At 51.3% G+C, this 13,630-nt stretch overlaps 1 protein-coding gene across 39 annotated transcripts; it reads left to right on the top strand.

Annotated features, from left to right (window-relative positions):
- The first annotated feature begins 816 nt into the window (after positions 1 to 816).
- On the top strand, positions 817 to 12,622 carry CD300LG (CD300 molecule like family member g). 39 transcript variants are annotated; one of them, XM_086357490.1, is made up of 7 exons: positions 817 to 927; positions 1,794 to 2,120; positions 3,231 to 3,312; positions 4,159 to 4,271; positions 6,316 to 6,368; positions 9,539 to 9,658; positions 10,139 to 12,622. In XM_086357490.1, the coding sequence occupies exons 1-6, from the start codon at positions 885 to 887 to the stop codon at positions 9,614 to 9,616; spliced, it is 696 nt and encodes a 231-aa protein (XP_086213616.1). In that variant the 5' UTR covers positions 817 to 884; the 3' UTR covers positions 9,617 to 9,658; positions 10,139 to 12,622. The 39 variants fall into 39 exon arrangements, 35 of the variants coding, with proteins under 35 accessions (XP_086213616.1, XP_086213608.1, XP_086213612.1 ...); XM_086357482.1 differs by having other exon boundaries at positions 4,137 to 4,271; XM_086357486.1 differs by having other exon boundaries at positions 3,195 to 3,312.
- The last annotated feature ends 1,008 nt before the right edge of the window (positions 12,623 to 13,630 follow it).

Raw genomic sequence — 13,630 nt, 5'->3', positions numbered from 1 at the left:
AGTACCCGGCTCAGCCCAGCCGGACAGCTTCCCTCACCTCCGTCTGCACCGCCGCCTAGTGGCCCTAGGGCGATACTGCGCCCTTCGGGAAGCGATGGGGACAAGGGGCAGTTGGCACTGCCTCTGAGCCCCCTACCCTCTGTACCATGGACCATTGTTGAAGCTTATGCACCACGTCTGAGAATAATGGTCTTTTAAACGTATAAAACAAAATATACGTTTAGAAGAAAACCAATAATATTGAAGAGGTTATTAAAATATTTATAATTATGTAACGCTATAATAAATGTGCTTTTTCATTAGCACTTTAAATAACTTACTGTCGTGGCAGATCTAATACCTAAGTGGGGGGTGCACACACAGTATTTCACGCTATCGGTGACAAGTTGAAGTGCTAGTGTCATGATTTTTAATTGGTGACAGTCACAGAATCCCCGTGGACAGAGGAGCCTGGCGGGCTAGAGTCCATGGGGTCACAAAGAGTTGGACACGATTGAGTGACTAAGCACAGCACAGCACGGCAAACACGACTCCTAAGGAAAAGATAAATGTTACTTCAAGTTTAGTGAAAGTAAAGATGCACCATTTTCCCACCCGGATTCACGGTCTCCCTGAATTCTACACACAGGTCCTCTGGAGTTAAGATCTCCTGCGGGAGTTTGGGAGAAGCGCTCCGTGGGCTTTCAGGGGTGGGGTCGGCGCGTGCTGAGGGGCAGTAGAGGGAACAGCGGAGGCGCCTCCTGCGTCCCCAGGACCCGCACGGCTCCTCCCCTCCCTTCCTGGTCTCCATCTGCCTCTAGAGGAAGTTAAAGCCCCGTGTAGCCAAGAGAGGAGCTCCCAGTTGCCCAGCCGTGCGTGCGCTCCCGAGCGGCCCGGCGCTCACCATGCGGCCCCTCCTCATGCTATGGGGCTGCCTCGTGCTCCCAGGTGAGATGGGGGCGAGGGTGGAGGGATGCGGGGCTCATCCACAAGCTCGCCCCCTGGGTCTGCTAGAGGGACCTCCTTCGCTGTGGCTGTGACGCAGCCCCGCCGCCTGATCCTTCCAGGCTTCGCCCCACCCTACTCCTCGTCCTCCACCCTCAGAGGGGCCACTTGCTGTTCCTGGAACCCAGAGCCCGGTCTTCGCCCAGACCTGAGGGTCCTGGACCCCTCATGGCTGAGTGGCTGTGAGCGTAGCTTTGCCTCTTTTGTCTTGATTTCCTGACTCGGTGCCAACCAGGGAGCTGAGAAGACACCCATTATACTAAACTCAGTAAATATTTCTTGAACTTCTGCTGTAGCGCTCACAACAACCCTGAGAGATGAAGAATTATTCCATTTCATCAATTCACAAGCCTGCTTTTCTTTTTCTTTTTTTAAATTTTTTAACATAAAATTTAGGATGTATCTTATAACTGATGTCAGTTCCACTGACTTTTTTTTAATGTTATATGAAATCATGGTAGCTCTTACGTATGAAAACATCTTAATTCAGTGACATAGGACATATTTTCTATAGGTGAGAAAACTTAGAGAGGTCAAGCAGTTTTCCCGGAATCACACAGCTACTAAGCAGCTGTGCTGGGATTCAAACTCTTGGCTGTCTGAATCTAGAGTTTCCCCATCACCAGCCTTCAATACATCAGGTTTAAGGAAACAGTAACGGCCCTGCCCCAAGGTCCCTCAGTGGTAGAGTGGAGTACCAGCTCTTACCAGGGTTGCCCCAAGAAGGGAGTAACCGTGGAAAACCTTCTGGTCTTGACCTTGGGACTTAAATCAGGAAATTCCAGCCTTCACATGTGCTGTGGTTTCAGGTTACGGATCGGTGGTGAACCCGAAGGAGATCAGTGGCTTCGAAGGTGACACCGTGTCCCTGCAATGCACCTACGAGGAGGAGCTAAAGAAGCACCAGAAGTACTGGTGCCGAGAGGCCGGGCTCTTCATCTCCCGCTGCACCGGGACTGTCTTCTCTGGAGAATACGGCCAGGAAGGAAGGGTGTCGGTCCACGACAACCCGTGGGAGAACAGGTTCACGGTCATCCTGAGGAACCTCACCCTGAAGGACAGGGGGAAGTACTTGTGTGGGGTCAAAAGACTGGGCTTCGATAAGACTATGTCAGTCTCTCTGCTTGTCTTTCCAGGTAACAGACATCCCTCCTTCCCTGGGAGGGATTCAGGGTCATGGAGGTGGGGGCAGGGGAATTGCACCTCCCCACGATAGAGGACAGACTGCAACACAAAAGTGGGGTGTTCCTGAGGTGTGACCTGCTTGTTCAATACAGTTTCTTTCTTTCTTTTTTTTTTTTTGGCTGTGCTGGGTCTTTAGTGACATGCCCAGGCTTTCTCTAGTTGCAGTGAGCAAGGGCTACATTTTGTTGCAGTGCACGGGCTTCTGACTACACTTATTGCGGTGGTTTCCCTTGCTGTGGAGCACAGGCGTGTGGGCCCAGTAGTTGTGGCTCAAGGGCTTAGCTGCTCCGAGGCATGTGAGATCTTTCCAGACCAGGGATCGAACCCATGTTCCCTGCACTGACAGGCAGATTCTTAACCACTGGACCACCAGGGAAGTCCTCAAAACAATTTCATTGAGACCTCTGTTTGGGGTGCCCTGTAGCTGGGGAGGTTCTGAGAAATTAGTCCTAGGGAGACTAGGGCTCAGGGGTCAAGGGTCAGAGGTCTGAGGATGCTGGGACTCAAGGATCAGGGAAGGTGCCGAGGCACTGCTTTTGGACTTGTACCTTCTCCTGGTCTCCTCCTGACAGTCACCACAGCCAAGCTGGGGAAGACAGAGGCTGAGGCCTCTCCGTTCACAGGGACCTCCCTGTCCAAGCACACAGCAGCCTCTCCGTACGCAGGGACCTCTCTTCACCCAGCAACCTCTCCATTTGCAAGGATCTCTCCTCACCCAGCAACCTCTCCGTATGCAGGGACCTCTCTCCACTCAGCAGCTTCTCCACTTGCAAGGATCTCTCCTCACCCAGCAACCTCTCCGTATGCAGGGACCTCTCTCCACCCAGCAGTTTCTCCATTTGCAAGGATCTCTCCTCACCCAGCAACCTCTCCGTATGCAGGGACCTCTCTCCACTCAGCAACCTCTCCATTTGCAAGGATCTCTCCTCACCCAGCAACCTCTCCGTATGCAGGGACCTCTCTCCACCCAGCAGTTTCTCCATTTGCAAGGATCTCTCCTCACCCAGCAACCTCTCCGTACGCAGGGACCTCTCTTCACCCAGCAACCTCTCCTCCTGCAGGGATCTCCCAGCCAGCCACACAATTGGACTCCACCTCAACAGAGGACACCAGTTTTGTCCCCAGCAGCAGCTCCAAGTCCAGGTGAGCCCTAGGTGACCAAAGCCAGCTTTCAGGTCAGCACTAAACTATAAGGTGCCTCTGATCCAATAAGAACCCAGTACTCCTTCCTCTGGGTTACAGCTGCTCACGAAGGGCAGATTCTGCACCATCCCACCCCCTACCCAGCACTACAGGGGCCAGCAGCCCTGTTGCCTTGGACATGCAGGCCCCCATAGCCGCCAGTCCCCACCTCACTCCCTGCCCAGTTTTAGGGAAAGCCACCCTAGTCCAGCAGCTTTTGCCTGAACACTTTGCACTGGGCCCTATGCCAAGCATGAAAACATGGAACCAAACAAAATGACTTTTTCTTACCCAGCTGGATTCCCAGGTGGAAGGACTGGCTCTTGGGGGGTTGTATACAAACTACGCTTCTCAAGTGGCGTTAGTGGTAAAGAACCTGCCTGCCAATGCAGGAGACATAAGAGATGTGGGTTCAATCCCTGGGTCGGGAAGTTCCCCTGGAGGAGGGCATGGCAACCCACTCCAGTGTTCTTGCCTGGAGAATCCCATGGACAGAGGATCCTCACAGGCTACAGTCCATGGGGTCACAGAGAGTTGGACACAACTGAGTGACTGATCACGCATGCATACTCCATTACTGGTAGCCAGGCAACTGCTCACGGGTTCAGATCTTGCTGAAAGTGTCTCCTGGGGTTGGCGATGGGGTCTGAGGCCCCTTCCATTGGGACTAACCGGATGTTCGGGTCCCTAGTGCTCTCTGATCTCCTTGGGAGAGATGAGGGATGTGACCAGAACTCAGAATAAGAATGCCCAGTGTTTCACTGACATCTGGTGACAGCCACCAGGCTCCTTCCATCTCACCCACAGGGTGTCCATCCCACTGATCCGGATCTTGGCCCCAGTCCTGGTGCTGCTAGCCCTTCTGCTGGCCACAGGCCTGGCCGCCCTCGGCAACTACATGTTTCAACGGAGAGAAAAAGGTGAGCCATGTGGACGGGAGGGGTGAAGGGCTCTCAGCCAGGGGTCTCCCTGAGACCCACAATCCCCCCATGACCCCAGAGAGACCTTGTGGGGCTCAGTGTGTGCATCTCAGACATGGGTGTCAGGAGTCCTGCTCCTCTTTTCTGAGGGACCCATGGGGCAGTCCACAAGCAATTCAAATGGGGAAGCAAGACACTGGGGGGCTCTCATCTTGCTTTGATCTGTCCGGTCAAGCTCATCAGCCACGTCGCTCCCTGTTGATCCCATGAACCCATCCGTATCCAGTCTCTGCAGGTTCTGACCTTGTGTGAGGACTGACTACAGGGTGGAGTGCGGGCCGGAGCACTTGAACAGGATGTACCTTGAGGCCCTATACCTGCTGCTGCATTTCTAGAGATGCTCAGCCTCTTTCAAGGCTTGGTTTCAAATTCCCAGCTCTGCCATTTTTTAGCTGTGTGGCCTTGGGCAAGTCACCTAACTTCCTTGAGCCTCAGCTTCCCCAGATATATGGCCTACAGAAATAGAATACAAGCCACATGTATGATTTAAAATTCCCTGACTGAGTAGCATGGAAACATATACACTACCATATGTAAAATAGATAGGCAGTGGGAATTCACTGTATGACTTGGGGAATTCAAACCAGGGCTCTGTGACAACCTAGAGGAGTGGGATGGAGTGGGAGGTGGGAGCAAGGTTCAAGAGGGAGGGGACATATGTGTACCTGATTCATGATGATGTATGGCAGAAACCAACACAATATTGTATAGCAATTATCCTACAATTAGAAATAAATAAATTGTTTAAAGATTTCCCTAATAGTCACACACAATAAAGAAGAAACTAGTGACGTTAATTCTAATAATAAACTTTATTTAACATGATACATCTAAAACTTTATCATTTCAACATGGAATCAATATAAAATACTAATTATATATATTCTACATTCAGTTTTTCATATAGAGTCTTTGAAACCCAGTATAATTCAAAGTAATCACATTTCCAGTGCTCAGTGGCCATGTGTAGCTCCTGAGGTGGATGGGACAGATAAAGAAGGTTTAACTAAAATAACAGTACTGGGAGACGCCTTGTGCCAGGCACTGTGGTGTGGCTTATGTTGTTTTTAATCTCCTTTAATTTCAATACTGTGGAGTTCGGAACTACTTATTGCAAAACCTGGGCTTCCCTGGTGGCTCAGCGGTAAAGAATCCACTTGCAAGGCAGGACTGCAGAAGACAAGAGTTTGATCCCTGGGTCGAGAATATCGCCTGGAGGAGGGCTTGGCAACCCACTCTAATATTCTTGCCTGTAGAATCCCATGGACAGAGGAGCCCGGTAGGCTACAGTCCATAGGGTAGCAAAGAGTCAAGATATGACTGAAGCAACTTAGCATGCACGCATGCATTACAATACCTACAAATACCCCATTTTATAGGGCAAGAAACTGAGGCACAGAGTGGTTAAGCAGTTTGCCCTTGGTATAGCTGGGAAGCAGTACAGCCAGGAAGCCAAATTTGCCAACTGGCAATGTTGTGCCAGTGCAAGTGGCCGTGGTGGGAAACGATGGGCCTGCCACCCACCTCCTCTTTGTGTGGCCCCCAGGCAGAAATGTCAACTCTGCCCATGTCCCTAGATCCCCTCAGAGGAGTTGGGAGGATCCCACGGGGTGAAAACATTCCAATCACAACCTGAGAGCCTCATAGCCCCTTGCCTCTCAAATTGCAGTCCCCACCTGGCAGCAGCAACATCCCTGGGTAGCCTGTTAGAAATTCAGACTGTAGGGCCCCAACCTCAACCTACTGAATTAGAATCTGCATTTTAATAGTTTCCTATACACACATTGAGGTTTAAGAAACAATGACCTGAGCACACAGAATCACTTCCCTAGCTAGTTTCTGGCGCACACACTGGGATTTCCATGTAATGATTTCAAAAGTCAGGGTCACTGCCAAGGGGTTGGGCTTCTCTGCCAAATCTTCTTAGCCTGCTCTCTGTGGGAGCAGCTCCCAGCTTCAAGGTGTTCCTTCCTGTCTCTTTCAGCTCAACTGGCCTCGGAGACACAGAAGAAGGACAAGGTCCATCTCTCCCACTTGGTAAGGAAGGAGGCAGGCCCAAGCTCAGATGCCCCTGAGGCCAGAAGTCAAGACTCACCCTGACTTCCCATCAGGTGCCAGCAGGTCTCTGCTTCTGGCCTAGGGCCCCATTCTCATTCCTGTCCTTGTAGCATCAGAGAACATTGGAGCTGGATCCACAGCGGGTCTTTGCGATCATCTAACCCAGCCTTTCTCTAAGTTTGGTACAAACTCCCTTTCAAAACACCTGGGGGTGGGGGCCTATTAGAAACATTCTCTTCTACACCAGTCCCAACCAAACCCTCTAGGGGTGGGGCTGCTGCTGCTAAGTTGCTTCAGTCGTGTCCGACTCTGTGCGACTCCATAGACGGCAGCCCACCAGGCTCCCCCGTCCCTGGGATTCTCCAGGCAAGAACACTGGAGTGGGTTGCCATTTCCTTCTCCAATTCATGAAAGTGAAAAGTGAAAGTGAAGTCACTCAGTCATGTCCAACTCTTCGAGACCCCATGGACTGCAGCCTACCAGGGTCCTCCGTTCATGGGATTTTCCAGGCAAGAGTACTGGAGTGGGGTGCCATTGCCTTCTCCGAGGGGTGGGGCTAGGAACCTGAATTTTAAACAAAGCCTTGGGGGATTCCGACAGCACGCTGGAATATGACTACCAATAGATGCTAATCTGCTTTTGCAGAAGAGAGCACTGAGGCCCAGAGAGGGAAAACGTCTTGCAGGCAGTGGGTGGCTCTAGAGGTCTTGACCTCCATTTCTCCTCTTTCCAGAGCACCCTTCTCTGAGCTTTCCTTGGTTCTGAGACCAAGGCGGTATGCTACCCTGACGTTCAGACTGAGGGGGCAGGGGGCAGGAAGAATGGGGGGTGGTGGTCCCTGTGCCCATTTTCCTGGAGAGAGGCTACCTGCTGCCAGGCCCCTCTCTCACCCCTGCAAGGAGAGACCCCCGTTTCCATATCAGGACCCTACAGAGAAGGCCACCCCTTAGAAGATAGCAGCCCCACGTGCCTCCCCCCACCCACCCCACCTGATCTTTCCTTCCTCAGCTGTTTACTGAGATGCCTCCACTCTGATTCCCTTAAACACTAGAGCAGGAAAGGGGGACTGCCATTGCCTTCTTTCCTGGCGCCAGCAAGGACAAAAGACTCAGGCCGGATCCCCCCAGGGAGAGCCTGCGGTGGGATGGGGTACTGGGCCGTCCTTCGCTTAGGAAGCAGCTGTTGTTGTCTCAGGAAGCTCAACGAGACCAACGGGGTGGATGGGAGTGAGGGAGAGGTCATGGAGACAGATGCAGGGGCTGACATGGCCACCGCCAGGACCCTCCTCCTGGCTCTACATCCTGGGGCTCGCCCTCCGCAACTCAGAAAGAGAGGCTGGGCTGGAGGGAGAATCTCCATGCTGCCTCACTACCTGTTTTTCTAGAAGCTTCCCAAGTGGCGCTAGTGGGAAAGAATCTGCCTGCCAATATAGGAGACATAAGAGATGTGAGTTCAATCCCTGGATCAGGAAGATCCCCTGGAGGAGGACACAGCAACCCACTCCAGTATTCTTGCCTGGAGAATTCCATGGACAGAGGAGACTGACAGGCTATAATCCATAGGGTTGCATAGAGTTGGACACAACTGAAGCGACTTAGCACACATGCAGAAATAGAGGCTCATATAGATCTTGTATAATACAATCCAGAAAATGCCTCCACGCTTGCTGGAGCAGCCCAGGGTCCACCGCGTGGGCAGAGGGACGATTGAGAGATGCAGATGCTCCTGGGGCAGAGGGCAGTGGTCCTGGCCACAGCCCAAATATGTGGTTTGGTCTCTGACCCCCTGAAGCTGTTTCCTCAAATTCAGTCACCCCTGAGTAGGTGACATTTCTGCAGCTGTTGATGGCCAGTGGTCAGCAGTGGCTGGGTTTTGACCAAATCCCAAAGCTGTTGGTATGGGATTCATGGGAAATGGAAGTGAGCTCGGGAGCTCTCTGGTCCAGCCCAGCCCTGCCATGTCCTTGCCGCAGGCAGGGCTGGGGTGGACAATGGCCACGAGTGGCAGCATTTGTGACATCTCTCCCCTCCCCCACGCCTTCAGGCCCTCATCCCCCAGTCACATCTCACCTGAGAAACTCTGTTCTGACTCTTACCTTGTCCCCATCAGCCTGCAGGTGTCACTAGAGGTGGCTCACACGTCCACCCCTCCCCACCCCCCACAGCTAGGGTATTGCTCAAAGCCGGGGCCAGTTAGTAGACAAGAGACACTGTCACTAAGAGAAGTGTGCATGAGGCCCTGCCAGGACGGCAGCATAGCATAGGCAAGAGCTTGGATCTGAGGTCAGATAGTCACAGGTTCAAGGCCCGGCTCAGCCACTCGCCTGCTGTGTGACGTCTGGCAAGTGACATCACCTCTCTGAGCCTCGGTTTTCCCATCTCTCGGGACTGTGGTTAGAACAAGTGAGATGAGCCATCTCGTAGTTATCCAGGAAGTGGGAGCTTCTTTCCTTGGCTTCAGTGCCCATCAGACTGTGGGATCTGCTGGGCAGCTGTACCCTTAGGATAAGTGGCTGGGGGCCTCTGCCAGCTCCAGCCTCTGCTCTGCCCAGCTGCTGGGCAAGAGAGTGAGAGGTAGAGGGGCCCAGCACTCAGACCTGAGGACCCATGGGAGCAGCTGAGTGTCAGGAGATGGGCTGCCTCACTTGTTCTAGACTACCTATCTTTCCTCCCTGGGCCTCGGTTTTCTCATCTGATCAAGGACGGGTTGCTCAGATGGACGATTCCTAAGGAATCTTTCCTGTGCTGTTTGTTATTCGGTGAGTCTTTGACGTGTCCAACTTTGTTGTCTCCGGCCTATGACAAAAAGCCTGCAGCCTGCACAGTCTTCCTGCTTCAAGGAGATAAATAACAATCATGGAAACAAATTAATCACTCCAGGAGTTCCCAGTTGCTGAGTGTGATAAAACATTATCAGAAATGTTTATTATTTTCCTAAGGGGAATATTTCACTCCCCGTTTTACAGCTTGGGAAATTGGGCCCCAGAGAAGTTAGGTGGCTCACCCAAGGTCACACTGAGACGTAGTAAATTGACCGTAAGGATTCTGACTCCACAGCCCACCCGCTGCCTGTCCCTCCTGCTTCTCCGGCTTGCAGCCCATCCCTGTGGCCGCCGAGAACAGGCTGTTCTGACTGAATCTGTGTTTCAGGCGCTGGGGAACAGCTGGGTCCCGGAGTCCACTGTGATCAAGCTTGCAGAGCCCACTGGGCCTCCTGCCAGCCCCTAGCCCTCCGCCAGCTCCAACACGGAGATCTGGTGCCTGAGCCAGGTGTGGACAGAGGGCTCTGGGGGCCTGGAGCTGCCTAGCTTGGCTCCACTCTAACAATGCAGGGAAGTGGGGGACGGCCCTGCTCTCAGCGTCCACCAACCGCCCCCACCATAACCAGAGTCTTGGCCATTTCACTTGGGAAGCCAGGGCTCCTGACTTCACATCCTCTTTTTTTCCTGACCCAGAAAAATTCTTGAGTAGCATGGTGGGAGTGACAACTTAAGAGTTCTGGGCTGGCAGGATTCCCATGTCTGCAGTCAGAACTGGGCCTGAGGCCATAAGGATGCTCCCCCAGGGAATGGGGAAATGGGGGTTGTGAAACAAAGCCTCGGGGGTCCTGGAGAGAAGGAGTGGTTAGTCCTACGTCTCTTAGATGGACAGAGGCCCAGAGCTTGTGAGAAAGGCCAGAGTGGACCCGGTAGCTGCCTGGAGATTCCCCAGCTGGGCTCTGATTTTTACCCCATACTGTTGTCTTTACAGACTTCAGAGGATGACGAAGCCTCTTGGCAGGACCCTAAGGGAGACATGACCCCAGCCTCTACCCTCCCCATGTCGGGGGACGAGCCGGGCTTTTCAAAGTTCAGCTCAGTCTAGCCACCACACGCCCTCCTTGAATCTCTGGAAGGGCTGAACTTGCACTAACTTGGACAAGCTTTCTGCTATGACTTCGAATCCTCCTGCCAGAGTCCAGGTCTCTCCCCGACCCTTCCCAAGCTTTCCTCCTGCCCATCTCAGCTGACCCTGAAGGCTTCGTCAGCCCTGGAGCCTGATGCGGTGGCCTCACAGTTCCAGCTGGAAACTGGGACCTCTACAAGATGGTCACATCCTTGGGCAAAGCATACAGCCGCTGGACCTTCGAGGGGTCAGGCAGGGCTCAGAGGGTCTGGTCGAAATTTGTATCTGCTATGGGGGGGTCCCCTGGGCCTGGGTGCCCAGTCACAGGTCCCTCCTAATTTCCCTTCCAGACGCCACTTTCTCCTCCCTTCCTTCCATCCTCAGACTCAGGGCTAAGTTCTCCCGCATAAGCTGGTGAGGAGGAGGGAGCCTGTGGGGTTAGCCTGGATCCTGATTTCTCAAAGCCAATTGTGAACCACCTGCATCCCAGTCCTTCAGGAAGCTGGTTAAAAAGATGATTCTGGGGCCCCATCAAGAGCTGCCCAAACCAGGATTTCACTGGTGGTCAAGTAATTAGGACTCCATGCTTCTACTGCAAGGGGCACTGACATAGTACTGCTGAAAAAAAGAAGAAAATAAACTACCAAAACCATCTCTGAGGCTGGGCCTGGGACTATGCATTTCTTCCAAGTGCACCAGTGGCTCTAACGCTGGTGTTTGAGCACCAGTGGGCTGGTTGAGCTCTCAGGTCCCTCCAGCTTAGAGAGTCGACATTTGGTGTGTGGAGTCTCCCCCTTCCCCCTATAGGGCCTGCTCTGCCCACCACACCATGGCCCAGCTGGAGGCTTTCCTGGACCTGCCTGAGTCCAGGCTCAGGTCCAGTGCACATCGGAAAGGCCAAGCCCAAGACTGGCTAGGAGTGGTTGTCTATCCGATCTTGAGGTAGGAGAAAGATGGGCTCCAGGCTAGGCATTTACAACTGGCTTCTTCCTATTTGGATTTCTTGGGGACGAGAAAAAGATGGGCTTCAGGCTGGATACTTTCAACTAGCTTCCTGTTTGCATTTCCTGAGACAGGCGAGAGGTGAGCTCCAGGTTAGGCATTTATAGTCAGACTCCTGTTTGCGCTCTGAAATGGAAGTAACAACAGAAACAGGGTAAATAGCCAGGATTTGTCTCATGTGGACACTTTAAGATAGCAGTCTTGGCAAGAACAAAGAGGGACTAAACCTTGGAGCAAAAAATCAAGCGATCCCATATTCCCCCTCCTTTAACCTCAGATACGCAGATAACACCACCCTTATGACAGAAAGCTAAGAACTAAAGAGCCTCTTGATGAAAGTGAAAGAGGAGAGTGAAAAAGTTGGCTTAAAACTCAACATTCAGAAAATGAAGATCATGGCATCTGGTCCCATCACTTCATGGAAAAGAGATGGGAAACAATGGAAACAGTGACAGACTTTATTTTGGGGGGCTCCAAAATCACTGCAGATGGTATCTGCAGCCATGAAATTAAAAGACGCTTACTCCTTGGAATAAAAGCTATGACCAACCTAGACAGCATATTAAAAAGCAGAGACATTACTTTGCCAACAAAGGTCTGTCTAGTCAAAGCTATCATTTTTCCAACAGTCACGTATGGATGTGAGAGTTGGACTATAAAGAAAGCTGAGCACCGAAGAATTGATGTTTTTGAACTGTGGTGTTGGAGAAGACTCTTGAGAGTCCCTTGGACTGCAAGGAAATCCAACCAGTCCATCCTAAAGGAAATCAGTCCTGAATATTCATTGGAAGGACTGATGCTGAAGCTGAAACTCCAATACTTTGGCCACCTGATGCAAAGAACTAACGCATTGGAAAAGACCCTGATTCTGGGCAAGATTGAAGGCAGGAGGAGAAGGGGACAGACAGAGGATGAGATGGTTGGATGGCGTCACCGACTTGATGGACATGAGTTTGAGCAAGCTCTGGGAGTTGGTGATGGACAGGGAAGCCTGGCGTGCTATGATCCATGGGGTCTCGAAGAGTCGCTCACAACTGAGCGACTGAACTGAATCTGAATCTGAATGGGGCAAGGGAGGCAAAAGGAAGGGAGGTCACTCCATAGGCCTCTGGGCTGGAATCCATCTTGGCTGAGGGGTGTGTGCTCACCTAGGGGAGGGTCCTGAGACAAATTAGCCAGGGGGACAAACAAGACAGTTGGCCAGAGGGAAGAAAAAGACCTGGATAACTGCCTCTTTATAAAGGATTTAAACTTCCCAAAGGCACAGCTCTTAAGACTCTCGGAGTTCGCCCATGCTTCCTTCTGCATGTACTCTGCTTTTCCAATAAACGTTTACTTTTCTCTTTACCTTCTGCCTCCTCTTCAGATTTCTTTCTTGTCAAGGCAGGCAAGGACTGGGGATTTAGGGCCAGTAGTCTAGCAGTTAGGACTCCTGGTCAGGGAACTAAGCCAGCTGCTGCTGGCTGCTGCTTACTGCAAGCTACTGTTCACTGTTGCATGAGTCCAGAATCAGTCTTCCTACTCAGCGTGCATTCCAGGCTTTGGAAGGAGGATGGAAAAAATCTTGACTCCTTCCTTGTCAAGAAAGGATTGATTGCCTGTGGGTTCTGGCAGCTGGGAAGTGGGTAGGAAGACACAGATGGAGGTGGATATCTAACAGGGAGGAGGGGGACTTCCCTGGTGGCCCAGTGACTAAGGGTCTGTGCTCCCAATGCTCGGGGCCCGGGTTCGATCCCCAGTCAGGGAACTAGATACCAAATGTCCCAACTAAGATCCAGCGCAGCCTAATTAATTAATTAAAATATCTAAAATAAATAAGTAAATAAAAGCAAGGGAGGGGATAGGACAGGACCCTAAGGGGAACATGAAAGTGACCCTGAATTTGGTCCCCTGGAATGAGGGAAGGGGAGGTAAAGTAACAGAGCTACTATTTTTTTTTCCTTTTTCTATTTTCTCTGAAAAATGAACCAGGAGCTGCTCAGTATACAAAACCTAGAAATATGGAGGGATAAAAAGGAAAAAACATATCACTCATTGTCTCATGGCTACCCAGAGACCATCGTTACTGCATTTTGTTGTTTCTTTCCAGTTTTTTTTCTCCACATCACTTGCCGATGTGTTTTTACAAATTATTTTGTCATACAATTTTATATCCTATTTTTCACACTTAATTATTATATCATTAAGCATTCATGTTTTGCATAAGGTTTTTACAAACATTTTCTAAATTAAAGTTTATCAGCTGCATAATATTTCATGTCAATTTATTTTAATTCTCTCTCACTAGATACTTGTTTCTATTTTTGCTATTATACATAACATCGTGGTGAATCTTTGCACACTGCTTTGTCTGCA

This window comes from Bos grunniens, chromosome 19 (genome assembly GCF_055505025.1).
Source record: "Bos grunniens cultivar Pamir isolate PY7600 chromosome 19, Bosgru_T2T1.0, whole genome shotgun sequence".
Classification (NCBI taxonomy): Eukaryota; Metazoa; Chordata; class Mammalia; order Artiodactyla; family Bovidae; genus Bos; species Bos grunniens.
The sequence above is the reverse complement of the archived record's forward strand: the minus strand, read 5'-3'. Positions and strand labels throughout refer to the sequence as shown.

Bases quoted from the DNA above. Each gene is read 5' to 3' on its own strand.
- CD300LG (XM_086357463.1), top strand. From the start codon at position 885: ATGCGGCCCCTCCTCATGCTATGGGGCTGCCTCGTGCTCCCAG. The intron at 928-1,793 runs GTGAGATGGGGG...CTGTGGTTTCAG, and splicing joins GGGCTGCCTCGTGCTCCCAG to GTTACGGATCGGTGGTGAAC. The intron at 2,121-2,741 runs GTAACAGACATC...TCCTCCTGACAG, and splicing joins CTCTCTGCTTGTCTTTCCAG to TCACCACAGCCAAGCTGGGG.